Genomic DNA, 12934 nt, shown 5'->3' on the forward strand with positions numbered 1-12934 from the left:
CGAGGGGGCGAGGGAAAAGCTCGGGGAGACCCCGGGGGACGCCGGCAGAGGGGGGGCAGGCACCGGGCACCGGTGGGCTGCGGGGTCCCTGGCAGCCCCCCGAGGGTCTCCCTCTGCCTGTCCCTCCCCCGGCTGGCATTTCGTGCTGCGGGAAGTCGCAGCCGCGGTGCCTGACCTCATGAATACAGAGATGCGCGCAGAAAAATCAATTTAGGTCTGGAGCCTCTGTGGGGAGGCAAAATAACCCAAACCATTTAAACAAAGCTCCGCTCTCCAGGGTTTTCCTTTCCCTTTGCTGGCGGTGGGGATGAACCCTAGAGGGAGGGCAAGGGAAAACGAAACGCGAGCAGACCTGTGCCTTCCAAATGGAGGCGAGAGGCTCCGCAAAGCCCCCCCGACGCACACATAATGTACTTTAGCATTAAAAAATCAACATTGCTTCCAGTGGTAAAGGCGCCCGGCTCCGGCTCCTGAGCGCATTCGTTGCTGGGATTCAATCCGTTTGGGAAATGCAGATTGCCTTGCGCCCCACTGTTTGATTTATGAGCTGTTCGGTTTGCCATTGCTTACCCATCACATTGAGCACCCCGGGAAGGACGGGGAGCAGGGAGAGGGGGCGAGGCAGGGAAAATCCCTGGTGCCATGTCCCTTGCCAGAGGCAAGTGCCCGAGCCGCAAAGGGAGAGTGCCCACCCCCTAAAAAATATCGCCTGGCGGCCCCTGACCCCCCAACACCCCCCCCAGCCCCGGTCGCCAGCTGGGCTCTCGCCTCGTAGGTAAGAAGGAGGTGTTTACTCTTGCTGTGCATTTCTCTATAGAGGCACCAGGCGCCTATAAATAGAGCAAGCTTCTGCCGCGAAATCAATACCCCGGCCCCCCCTTCCCCTTGCTCCTTCGGCTCGGCAGCCTTATTAATTATGAAAGGGCTCCAGCTCCGCAGCCTCCGTCCTTAATGGTGGTTGCTGCCTCCCTCCCTGCCTCCCTCCGCCGGCCTCGCACCCGGCCGCCCCTCGCCTTGGGCTTCGGGGGAGGCGGCTGGGAGGATTTACAGAGTGTATTTAAGAAATTGGGAGGAAAAAAAAAAAAAGAAAAAAAAAAAAAAGAAAGAAAAAGAGAAGGCCCAGAGTAAGCGATTCAGCGGTTCTGTCCTTGTGTGAACTGAAATCGCCGTGTTCATCAAGGGATCGGGTCTGGATTTAGCCTTCCTTGCCTTAAAAGCCCTGTCCTTCTCAAGGTACTCCCGGCAGAATTTATAGAAAGGACGACACCCTTATTTCAAACAATATTTTTTATTTTATACTTCTGTCTATACTTTGTAGCAAATCTTTTTTTTTTGTTATTTTTTTGCTGAATTGACTTTATAATAAACTTCTTTTTTAAATTACATTTTTCTTCTCTTTTAAAATCAAAGCTCTTTTTTTTTTTTTTCAAAATCATTTGCTGTTGTTATTGTTTTTTGTATTTTTTTTTTCTTTAGGTTTACATTTAAGCCCCCCTTTTTGTGATCTCTATTGTTGGATAATCAGGTATTTTACTGGTATGTGTAACATCTAAAACAAAGAGGAGGAGAAAATTAAAGGCAGTGAATTCGGAAAGATGCCTTCGAACAGCAAGTAAAGGTAACTCTCGGAGATCTGTTAGCAGCATTCCTTCACTCCGCCGGGCACCGAGACACATCTCTGTCTTTCCTTCGTCCCTTTCTTCCTTCCTTCCTCTTTTAACCGTTCGTTTCCCACTCTCTCGCTCTCTCGCTCTCTTTTCCCCTTGAGAAAATGCGCTCTTTTAATTTATTTATTGATATTATTATTATTATTATTATTATTTTGCAGTGGGATGACCAAAAAACAAGCGACTGTGGAGGAAAGATGAGAGATTGTGAATTATTCACCATATGCTTCACACGTGGACATCTACCTTGGATTCATCGCCAGTGCCTTTTTTATTTTTTTCTCTGTTTTTTGTTCTCATCTCGCATAATGCCACATTTTTAGAGGAGCCCGTGGCCTGCCAGGGTTTATCCTGGCAGAGTATAACGTTAGCGTTAGGTGGCCCAGAGCCGTTCCTGAGATTTCTTTTGCACAACGAGGGCTCGGGTTTTTATTTTTATTTGTTTCTCTTTTTGATTTGAAGCGATAGTAAAGCTGAGGTCCGATTCGGGCTGCACGCCGCTGCCTGTTTGGTAACATTTGGCAAATAAAACACACCAAAAGAAAAAAAAAAAATAAAAGAAAAAGGAAAGAAAGGGAGAAAACGCTTCCACAGTCCTACACGGGTGTTTCACCACCATCAGCCACCACCACCATCATCAACCACAGAAAAGCACAACGTCCCCAAAGCAAGGGATGGACACTTCCTCGAGAGATCCGGCACATGGAGAGGGTGTGGGTGTGGGTGTGCTCGCCCCCCTAAAAAGGCAGCCAGGTCACTAGGGCGGCCCACAGAGCCGCCAGGAGCACGGGCAAAGCCGGCGGGAGGAGGGACGATGCGGCGCCGCTGCCGCCTCCGCACAGTTCAAATAAGCTGCCTTGGAAATCGAGGTTTTTGGACTCCCGTCTCAATTTCTCCCAGAGGTCTGTCGCTCCTTCCTGGCAATCGGTGAGCGCTGTGAGGGTGCAGGCGTGGAAATCATCCCAGTACCTGCAGGAGGGGAGAGCAGCCGGCATCACTACAGGGCACGCACCCGCCCCGGGGGGGGTTAAGGGACCCCGGCCGCCCCCTCGACCTCCCGGGAATCTGAGCATCCCCTCGGAGCGAGCTCCTCCCCCCCTCAACCCGCGCCCCCGCCTTCCCCGGGCCGCCCCACGCACACGCTTTGCTTTTGGGGTCGGGGCTCCCGCGGGCAGGGACGCGATGCTGCGAAAATGACTCGGGGGAGGGAGGTGTGGGGTGTGCTGCCGCAGCGTGACTTCGCCTGAGATGTGTCTGGGGGAGGGACGTGCGCCCCCCGGCTGGCAAAAGCTAGCCTAGGAGCCCACGGACACGTCGCGGGTGGGAGGAGGAGGAAGAGGAGGAGGAGGAGGAGGAGGAAGAGGAGGAGGAGGGGGAGGAAGGAGCATCCTCCCCTCCCGGGCGGCTCACGGAGCGGCGGGAGGGACTCCCCATCCTTTGCCAAAGCTTCGTGGGCCGCGGGGGTTTCTCCTTCCCCAGAATAATTTCCATCTCTTTCCTCACCCTTTTCCTCCTCCTTTTAAGTCCCTTCCTCCCCCGGACCGGGCAGGGGTTTGCCCACGGGGCAGGCCCCGTCTCACTGCCCCATTTTCCTCCCCACGTCGGGTCTATGGAACCCCCCCCTCCCCATCTATTTCCCCCTTTTCTCAAGGCAGGAGCCTACAGATTTGGATATATTTTTTTAAAGTAGTCCTGCGGCCTCTAATTTATGAGCACTCTACGCTGGTTGTAGACTCCCAATGTTTGCTACATTTGTAATAAATAATGAGATACTGAGAAGCCAGAGTCTGAAAGTGTGCCTCTCCTGCAGTATTTCTGCTGTAATTGCATCTCCCAAAGGAAAATTAAATCTTTTCCAATCTTCTTTCAATACACATCCCAGCGAAGGCGATCGGGTGGTCGGGGGAAGGGAAAAGAGGTGCTTGGCACAGGTCGGGACCACCTCTGGTCCAGCACCCCTGGCCAAAGGACATTGCATCAGGATCTCGCAGCTCCTGGGTATTTAATCCTCATGTGGGACACAAGGTGAACTGCAGTCCAGCATTTCCAGCAAGGTGTCAGCCTTAGTAGGTGCAGGAAAAGTCTTGCTTGGCTCAGAAATCTCTTCATAGGAAAAAAGGAAATGAGGGTTACAGGGGTCTTCTCTTCTCTTCTTTCTCTTCTCTTCTCTTCTCTTCTCTTCTCTTCTCTTCTCTTCTCTTCTCTTCTCTTCTCTTCTCTTCTCTTCTCTTCTCTTCTCTTCTCTTCTCTTCTCTTCTCTTCTCTTCTCTTCTCTTCTCTTCTCTTCTCTTCTCTTCTCTTCTCTTCTCTTCTCTTCTCTTCTCTTCTCTTCTCTTCTCTTCTCTTCTCTTCTCTTCTCTTCTCTTCTCTTCTCTTCTCTTCTCTTCTCTTCTCTTCTCTTCTCTTCTCTTCTCTTCTCTTTTTCCTTCCCCCCACTTTTTCTCTTTTTTCTCTTCCTTTCCTTTCCTTTCCTTTCCTTTCCTTTCCTTTCCTTTCCTTTCCTTTCCTTTCCTTTCCTTTCCTTTCCTTTCCTTTCCTTTCCTTTCCTTTCCTTTCCTTTCCTTTCCTTTCCTTTCCTTTCCTTTCCTTTCCTTTCCTTTCCTTTCCCATCACACTTTCCCATTTCCCAATCTTCGTTTTCTGATTTTCATGGAGCAAACCCAGAAGAAAAAAAAAAAGTATTCCAAACATATTTGTATCTAAAGTCCTAATTTCGTTTTTAAATATGACTCTTTCTCTCTCTCTGTATATAAATATATGTTTTCCAGCGAGGTGCGTTTGTGCTGGAAAACCGGGAGACCAAAGAACAGCCTGTCCAGCCGAATTTTTCCCAAATAACGAAAATCCCTGCTTGTGCCTCCCTGCCCGGCAAGCGAGACCCCGAAGCGGGGTGGCTCCCCGGCCCCCTGCAGCCGCCCCGTTTCCCTCTGTCCCTGCCCCTTCCCATCCCTTCCCTCCCCTCTGGGCCGGGAGCGGGGCCGGGGTTTTTCCGCGGTGTTTGCCCCGGGGGAAGCTGCTGGTAATGGGGTGGGCAGGGGGGCCGGGGCAGGAGGGGAGCAGCGGCTGGGGCGGCCGTGCCTGTAGGGCTGGGTTCGCGTTGTGGCCGTGTCAGAGCCGAGCTCTTTGCTCTGCAGCTGTATTTCGTTTCTCGAGCAATCGCCTCCCCAGCCGGCGGGCGCGGGGCGCAGTTAGGGCCAGGGCGAGGGCGCAGGGAATGCCCCGACCCCAGAGCAAAGCGGGGGGCAAGAACAGAAGCGAGGAGCCGAGGGTGAAGAAACAAACCAAATCAAACCAAACCAAATCAAACCCAACCAACCTAACCCAACTCAACCAAACCCTACCCAACCCAACCCAACTGAATCAAACCAGACCTAACCCTACCCAACCCAATGCAACCCACATGATTCACGAAGGAGAAAAGTGAAAAAAAAAAACGCAGTAAAAACACTCTCCAGACTCCGCTGTTCCCCAAACCCGGCCTGTCCCCACGGCACGGCGCTCGGAGGGACCGGTGCGCAGAGACAGGGCCCCTAAAGCACCAAACCCCGCGTTATTCCCTTATACTTCGCCCCCCTTCCCACCCCGTCCCCCCGTCCCCGAAGGAGAGAGGAAAAAACCTACGCGCAGATCGTTTGGAGATTTCTCTTGTCGTCCAGGTCCTGCGGGTAGTTGGCCATGTTATCGCCCAGCCGCAGCAAACAGTCCGAGAAGCCCCTAAAGACCGCATCGCACCGCCCTGCCGCTCTCACCGCCTGCACCAGGTAGGCTGCGGGGCAGGGGCACAGGTCAGCACGGCCGGCATCCACCCTCCGACCCCCCTTGCCCCTTTTCTACCCCCTCCTCCCCCCCCCCCCCATGCAAGGAGTGGTGATGCGGGAGGAGGAGGAGGGCGCTGGGACTGAGCCAGAGTGGCCAGCGGGGACACGGGGACAACGGGGACATCAGTGCCTTGTGCTGTTTAGCGCTTTTCGGTGCCCCTGAATTAAAGACATTGCTTTTTTTTTTTTTTTTTTTGAGGGGCGAGGTGGAAGGGGGAGATGCGGAGATGAGCTGCCTGCCGCTCCCCCCACTCGCTCCTTTGTTAGGAAATTCCGGCGTGCGGCAGCGGGAGCGCTTCTCTGCGCCCTCCCGCACACACACACACACACACACACACACGGGTCCTCGCTCGGCAAGGGGCGTGCAAGGCGCGGAGGATGAGATAAATAAAAAATAAAATGAAATAGGACAGGATAGAGTAGGATAGGATAGAGTAGGATAGGATAGGATAGGGTAGAATAGGGTGGGATAGGATAGGATAGGATAGGATAGGATAAATAAAATAAAATATATATGTGTAAAATAAAATAAAATAAAATAAAATAAAATAAAATAAAATAAAATAAAATAAAATAAAATAAAATAAAATAAAATAAAATAAAATAAAATAAAATAAAATAAAAGTCACCAGAAAGAGCTGCGATAAAGACACGAGAAGAAGCATCCCCCGCGACTGCTCACACAACTAACCAAATACCACCAAGCCCCCTCCCCAGTCGCCTGTGACAGAAACGTACAGTGGGATGGGATGGGATGGGATGGGATGGGATGGGATGGGATGGGATGGGATGGGATGGGATGGGATGGGATAGCTCCTCCTGGGTGTCGGCTGCCCCCGGGTGCCCCGAGGGGACGGGAGGGGACACAGAGAGGTTGATGGCTCCCTTCCCACACACGACGAGCCTCCCCAGTGTCCGTGTGCCCCCAAAACGGGTGCGCACGGGCAGGTCGCAGTCCTGGGAACACCTGCGGGGGCGGCAGGGGGCTGCCCCCCACCAGGGGGGGTTCCCAAGGCCGGGAGGCTGCGCTGGGGCCGGGGTCCCCTCCCGAGTCCCCCACCCGGGACAGGGCCGGGCCGCGGGAAGGCTCCGTTTCAGGCAAGGTCCCCCTCTTTTGTGATTCACCGGTGACACGACTCCGTGGTCCCTCCCCTCCACACACCCCCCCGGCACCGGCCGTCACATCAAACCCCAGCAGGCTACGGGAGGGGGGAAAAAAGCCGAGCAAACAAACCGGGAAGAAGCGCGGAGCATCCCGAGGGGAAAGCGGCCCCATTAAACCCAGTTCCAGGGGCGAGATGGGGCGGGGGGAAAGCCGCACAAATTCCACCCAAAACGTGCCGGGCTGCGCTGAGATGCGGGGTCCGAGACGGAGCCCGGGCCCTGGTGGCAGGGGGACGGATTGGGGGCGAGCGGGGTTCAGAGCATCCCCCCGCCGCCACCCAGGGTCCTCAGACCCTCCACCAAAATAACAACGGTAATTAAAAGAGGCGCAAGCGGGGCGTCCTGCTCGCTTCAACGGCAGCGGGATTTCTCTTGAACTCGGTCTTTTTGCCGTGCCCCCGAGCTGCCCCCCCCCGTCCCCCACATCCCGCCCTTCAAAGCCCGGCGTGCGCAGCGGGTTGCGGGACCGCAGGGGCCGTCCGCAGCCCGTCGCATCCCTGCCCCAAAGCGGCTCCCTGTCCCCGAAGTCCTCCTGCCCTTCAGCCTCGGCACCCTCCGCGGAGCCTCCCCCCCCTGCACCACCTCTGTCACCTTCCAAAATGTCAGGGATTTCGGGCAGCTCCCCGTCCCCACCGCCCAAACGCAGAACTCAGGGATTTTTATTATTTATTATTATTATTATTATTTCTTTTCTCCTCATCGCACCGAAATACCCACGGAGGAGCACAAAGCCGAAGCTCGGCGTGCCTAAAATCCGTCCCCCGCCGGGGCACCGCAAAGCGGCCGCACCGCCAGCACCTCGGCGCTGTGCGGCAATTTTGGGGGGGAACTTTCCCCAAGCCTGCCCGTGCTCGGGGACGGCGGTTCCCGGCCACTCGAGCCGCCTTTGGGGATTTCACCGTCAAGAAAATCCTCCCTCGGCTGAGTCAAAGAAACGCCAATGAGAGCAAGTCCTCCTCCTTCTCCAGCCGAACAAACAAACAGAAACCGCAAGGACTGAAATTTAGGGTAGCATCCAAATAATACCGCCTTCCCCTTTCTTTCTCTGTCAGTACAGAAAATGGCCTTCTGAAGAGTTCAGCATCAGTTAAAATGGAAAGGTAATACGAATTGAGGGGGTTGCATCGCACAGCCACATTTTCCAGAGGTCATCGTTTCATTGCAATATTTCTTTCCTTTTTTTTTTTTTTTTTTTTCTTCTACCAATGAGGAAATATTCGAAGCATTTTACCTCCTTCTTTCCTCCCTTTCTTGTTCTCCCTCCCTCCTTTTTTTTCCCTTTTTCATTTTTTTCCTTTCCTTTTTTTTTTTTTTTTTTTAATTTTCTTTTGATACCCACAAAATGCTGCAGAGGTTGTCTGGAAAGGAGGGTGACCGAGAGGAAGGATCTCTAAATAGCAATGCTGAGTATTTTTTACTGTAGCAGGATTCCTTTGCAGGCAAATATTTTCAAGGTTCTCTTCACACCTGCCAATCCGGATAAGAAAAGCCGTGCTTTAATCGCCCTTTCATTGAAGCCCAGTTTTAGATCATGCCCGGGAACATACGTATTCAATACATATTCTTTAAAATTTGCCTGTGCAGGACTCAACTGGCCATTAACTTGGACATTGCTGAATGTCTGCAACTCAAAAACCACTTCAGCAAAAAAATGCTGAATTAAACGAACCCGAGAGCAAACCAACAGAAAAAGAACCATCGGAAAAACAAAACCCAATATATTAAATAAAAACGGCAACGACTATACAAAAACTCACACCGGGGTGGAGGGAAACCTGTTCTATTTAAAGTAACTTAACAGATATAGACATTTTTCGGACCCACTCGTTTTTTTAACAAAATTAATGATCGGGCGGTGGGATTGCGCGATTCTTTTTATTCTTATCATTTGTTCTTTTTGAATTATTTTATTCTTATTATTTATTCTTATTATGTCTCCGCATTCGGGGAGAATATTTTTATGTTTATATTTTGAAGTCAGCGTTGGGGTTTGTTTGCTTTTAGGCTGCTCTGCAAATGGGAAAGCCTCCAAGTTCCCAAAGGGAGCCCTTCGCTTGTCCCCCTGATTTTCTGAAGAAAAAAAAAAAAATCCACCAACTTTCCAGCTAGATGTCTCGCAAGCCATTTTGTGCCCGTTCTCATTCCTCCGTCCCTCCAGGGAGAGAGGGGGATTTCTCAGCACCGGAGTCCCCAAATTGTCAGCGGTAAGGAACACAGGGGCTATCCAAAAAAAGCAAATACAAACGCAGTCTCTCGCATGCACGGCGAACACAGAGCGGGGAAAAATGAAAAATAAAAAAAAAAAAAGAGCAAAGCGAACTACGAGAGAGCATGCACTGATTTAGGGAAACGACCAAAGGAAAGTGACTGAAGAGGAGGAAGGAATTCGCTGCCTCTTCCAGCAGCCCCCAGGCTCGCCAGCTTGCAGGGTGGCGAAGACCAAGGGGTGCGGGTGCGGGTGCGGGTGCGGGCAGGATCAGTGCCGCAGCCCCCGCTGCATGCACGGCTCGGGGCTCGGGGCGTCCCGCTGGGAACGGGCTTTGGCGGTCCACTTACCTATCTGCACAGCAAGGATCAGAGAAATGTATCTGCCGTTCAACTTAAGTCCCATCCTACATTTAGTAAAACCATTTGCGACTGCAGATCTTTAAATAGTTACTTTGGAGAACGTGGGGGAAAGCTGAAAAATAGGCATTGCCAACAAGTTCCGAGCAGCGGAGGACTTTGCAGACGAGGGGGGAGACAGAGGAGAAGGAGAGAAAAGAGGGAGAACCGGGGAGAGGGCGAGGAGGACTAGCTGGGAATGGTTCGCTCCATTAGGAGGGGGCGGAGGAAGTACAGCCTCACGCCCACGGCCGGCCCTGACGTGGGGGGATGACACTGACGGATTTTTTTTTTTTTTTCCTCCTCCTTTTTATTTTATTTTATTATTTTTTTTTAATGTGCACCTTGGAAGAGAAACGCCATTTATAGGCATCACAGGCCGCCTTTCTCCAGAGCCCGGTCTCCCCGTGTCCCCCCCCCCACGCCCCATTAATCGCCGAGAAATCTCTGCTCCTCCTTCAGCCCCTCACAGCCTTCAGCCCCCCCACAGCCCCTCCGTGCTCTCCCCGGCCCCCCGGGGGGGAGCAGCCGGGACCGTCCCCACGGGGCCGGGGGGGGGATGCGCGGACCCACGAAGACGCAGACCCACGGACACGCACGGACAGACAGACGGAGGGGCCGCCCCCGGGGGTGGGGATAGCACGGTAGAAACCCCCCCTCCGCCCCCAGCCCGCCCCCGGGCCGCCCCGTCGGGGCTGGCGCTGAGGAGGGGGGGCTGAGGAGGAGGGGGAGAGAAAGGGGGGTGCGGGGTCCCCTCCCCCTCCCCGCCCCTCCCCCACCATGACGTCACCCCCAGGCCAAGGGGGGAGCGGGGGGGGGGGGGGGCGGTCTCTCCTGGTCCTGCTGGTCCGTCCCCACCGTGGGACCGCAGAGGATGGGGTGGGGAACCCGCAGCACAGCCCCCCCTTTTTTTGGGGGGGTGGGAACACACGGGCATTTCCCCTCCTGCACCGGAGTGGTGCTGGCACCGAGTGCCTCAAGCCGGGGAGCTGCCCGTGTCTCCCCCGACGGGCTTTGGGGTGCCCATCACCGCCCGTCCACGGCAGAAGGGTTTGGCCTTTGGGGGCCACCAGCCCCTGTCCTCTGGGGATGAGGCACCCATCCCGGCTTGTGGTGCTCCTGCAGCCTGATGCCCTCCTGGGACCCACTGTGGGGCCACCTCACCTGAGAGCATCACAGGAGGAGCCTCAAGGTGCTTCTCCCGGAGCAACTGGACCTGCCAAAAATCCCGACCTACGCCCTTGGCTCTTGCACCACAAAGTTGTTCCCCCCCAGCACAGCCCCTGGCAGCTCCAGGAGCCAAAGGGACGGGTTGGAGGGAGACATTTGCTGCTCTCAGGCTGCCTTCTTCTCTCGTGGTGTGCTGCAGGTGGCGAGACAGCCTAGAGGGCAGAGATGACTGAGAGCTCACCTGGGGAATGAAAAAAGCCCAGGTGTGGGCTGCAGCCCAGAGCAGAGCTGTCAGGTACATGCTCCTAAAGACATTGGTGGAGGAAAGGAGGTTCGGCTCAAGCTATGGCTTTGGACTATGTACCGTGCCCTCTTTCAGGGGAAGTAAAGGTATGAGCTGGAGCTGGAGCTAAGACCACACTTCCCTAGCTCTTTGCAGGTCTGGTGCTTTTGTGACACAACAGAGGCTGTGGTGGATATGAAGAGGTGGGACCTTTTCCTTCTCCGTGGAGGAATCATCTGGATAACCCATTGCAACTTTTATGTCCCTCAGGCTGTGCATTATCAGCACAAAAGGGGCAGAGGAAGAAGGTGATGTAGGTTGAGGTCCATGAGTATGGATGTTGAACTCCCACCTGTTGCTGGCCCACTTGTGGCCACATTTACTGTTAGGAAGGACAAGGCATCCTTGTGGGATCACCAGGGCATGGAGGCTGCAGTGTGAGGAATTTCTTGTTTCACTCTGCCCTGTTGTTAATGACATCAGTTCATTTATACATTCATCTGTTTTGTTTCTGCTATTTTTTTTTTTTGAGGGCAAACTATAGCTTCAGGTTAAAGGTTGAGCTGGCTCCAAGAGGCCTGTGTTGAACATGATTCTGACATTACACTGTGTAAGTAGTGAACTTCAGGGCAGTTTACAATGCACAGTCAGGAAGAGTTTAATATGGCTAACGCGGCTTCTGGTACATCCATCACTGCTGACATGACTGGAGCCCCTGCCAATCTGGTCACAAATCTCATTAGAACAGGCATTTCTAGGGGATTTCTGCTCCCCCCTCTCCAAATAAATAAATAAATAAATAAAAATTAAAAAAAAAAAATCCAGTGACTGAAAGCATTAGTTACAATGACATGAGAGGCAAAAAGGACCTGAGCCAGATTCCTCTAAATATTCTTGTTTGCTGGGGAAGTCCAGATCTGTCTGAAACTCAAACACGGCTCCATCCTCACCTCCCTCCCTGCCCCAGGAAGGATCCTGTGGCAGTATAGATCCTGAATGAGAGCCAGTGGTTTCAGCCCGTCTCAAATATCAGCACGGTCAGCTCTGCTGGGAGCCAGGGGCAGGATGAAGCGGGGACATTTGTTTGTCAACCTATCCCTTTTTCTTTCCAACCTGGTATTAGAAGATGCTTGAATATCAACCCCTCCCTAGGAGACATCTGTGTGTTTTTAGAAAAGATTCTGGTGGTGTCTCACCCAGCCCTCGTTGGGACAACATGCCCATCAGCATGGTTTTGCCCTTGTTCTGGAGAACAAGGCTCCGCACATGCCCTGTTCTCACTGCGGTGCCACGCTCGCCCCGCTTGTTCGGGATGCATGGGCTGCAGCTGTGGCAGACGGACAGAGCCCGTGGCAGCTGGCCAGATGCAGCTCCAGCAGACAGCGTGCACAACAGCTGGGTGGGCAGCCTTGCGCTGTCCCAGCCCGGTGGGGAGCAGCGCATGGGGCAGCTAATTGCATGCCAGCACGGCTCCCCCCAAACCACCTCCCAGAGGGGGACCCACTGCCGAGAGTGGATGTGCTCCCCGTGCAGCTCCGGGCTGGCTGTCATGGCTGAACCTCAACGGAGCTGGCTCTGAGTAGCAGAGGACTGGCAAAGAGATCTGCTTTCCCATGCAAAGCCGGCTGCAGCGCTGCATTTCTTTTCCCCTTCATCCTTTTTTTTTTTTTAATGCAAAACATCTCTTCAAACAGCTTGTGCTGTGTGCTCCTCAGCGCATGGTTGCGGGCTAGTAAGGCAGATAAAAGCAGAACCTTTGGTGCCGTCAGTCAGCAATCTGCTTTATTCCAAGCCTCGGATCAGTCTGGGGGGAGGGCTCGGTGGTCATGGTGAGATTTGAAAGTCCCTCCTCTGGGTGCGTGAGCTCTGCATTCGCTCTTAGCTCATCCTGCAGTAACATCACCGCTGCTGGGAGGTAACTGCTTGCTTTACTCTCCCTCAAAATCAGTGTGAGAGATGGCCCTAGCGAAGCTGAGACAAACCAGGAGCCTGTGTCTCCATACTCTCACAGATCTCAGGTCCCTCACAAGGGGGGAAGGACAGACAGACACTGTGGTCATCATGCAGAGGTGGCTTTCCTGGCTTTTGCTGTGGCTCCCAGCCCTCAGCTGCTAGAGAAAGGTGGCTGGTCAGAAAATACTCTCAAATACCAAACCTGGCTGATAGATGAATAGCTGTTCACAGTATGATCCTCCAAGATTTTCTGTAAGTAGAGAAATAATGAGAAC

At 53.4% G+C, this 12934-nt stretch overlaps 1 protein-coding gene across 1 annotated transcript; it reads right to left on the minus strand.

Moving 5' to 3' along the window:
- Nucleotides 1-1448: 1448 nt before the first annotated feature.
- NRN1 (neuritin 1) lies at nt 1449-9482 on the minus strand. Its single transcript, XM_027451610.3, has 3 exons — nt 9206-9482; nt 5289-5433; nt 1449-2636 (listed from the first exon to the last, which is right to left on the minus strand). Exons 1-3 carry the CDS (start codon nt 9258-9260, stop codon nt 2405-2407), a joined length of 432 nt encoding a protein of 143 aa, XP_027307411.1. The 5' UTR covers nt 9261-9482; the 3' UTR covers nt 1449-2404.
- Nucleotides 9483-12934: the final 3452 nt, after the last annotated feature.

Source organism: Anas platyrhynchos, chromosome 2 (genome assembly GCF_047663525.1).
Source record: "Anas platyrhynchos isolate ZD024472 breed Pekin duck chromosome 2, IASCAAS_PekinDuck_T2T, whole genome shotgun sequence".
NCBI lineage: Eukaryota > Metazoa > Chordata > Aves > Anseriformes > Anatidae > Anas > Anas platyrhynchos.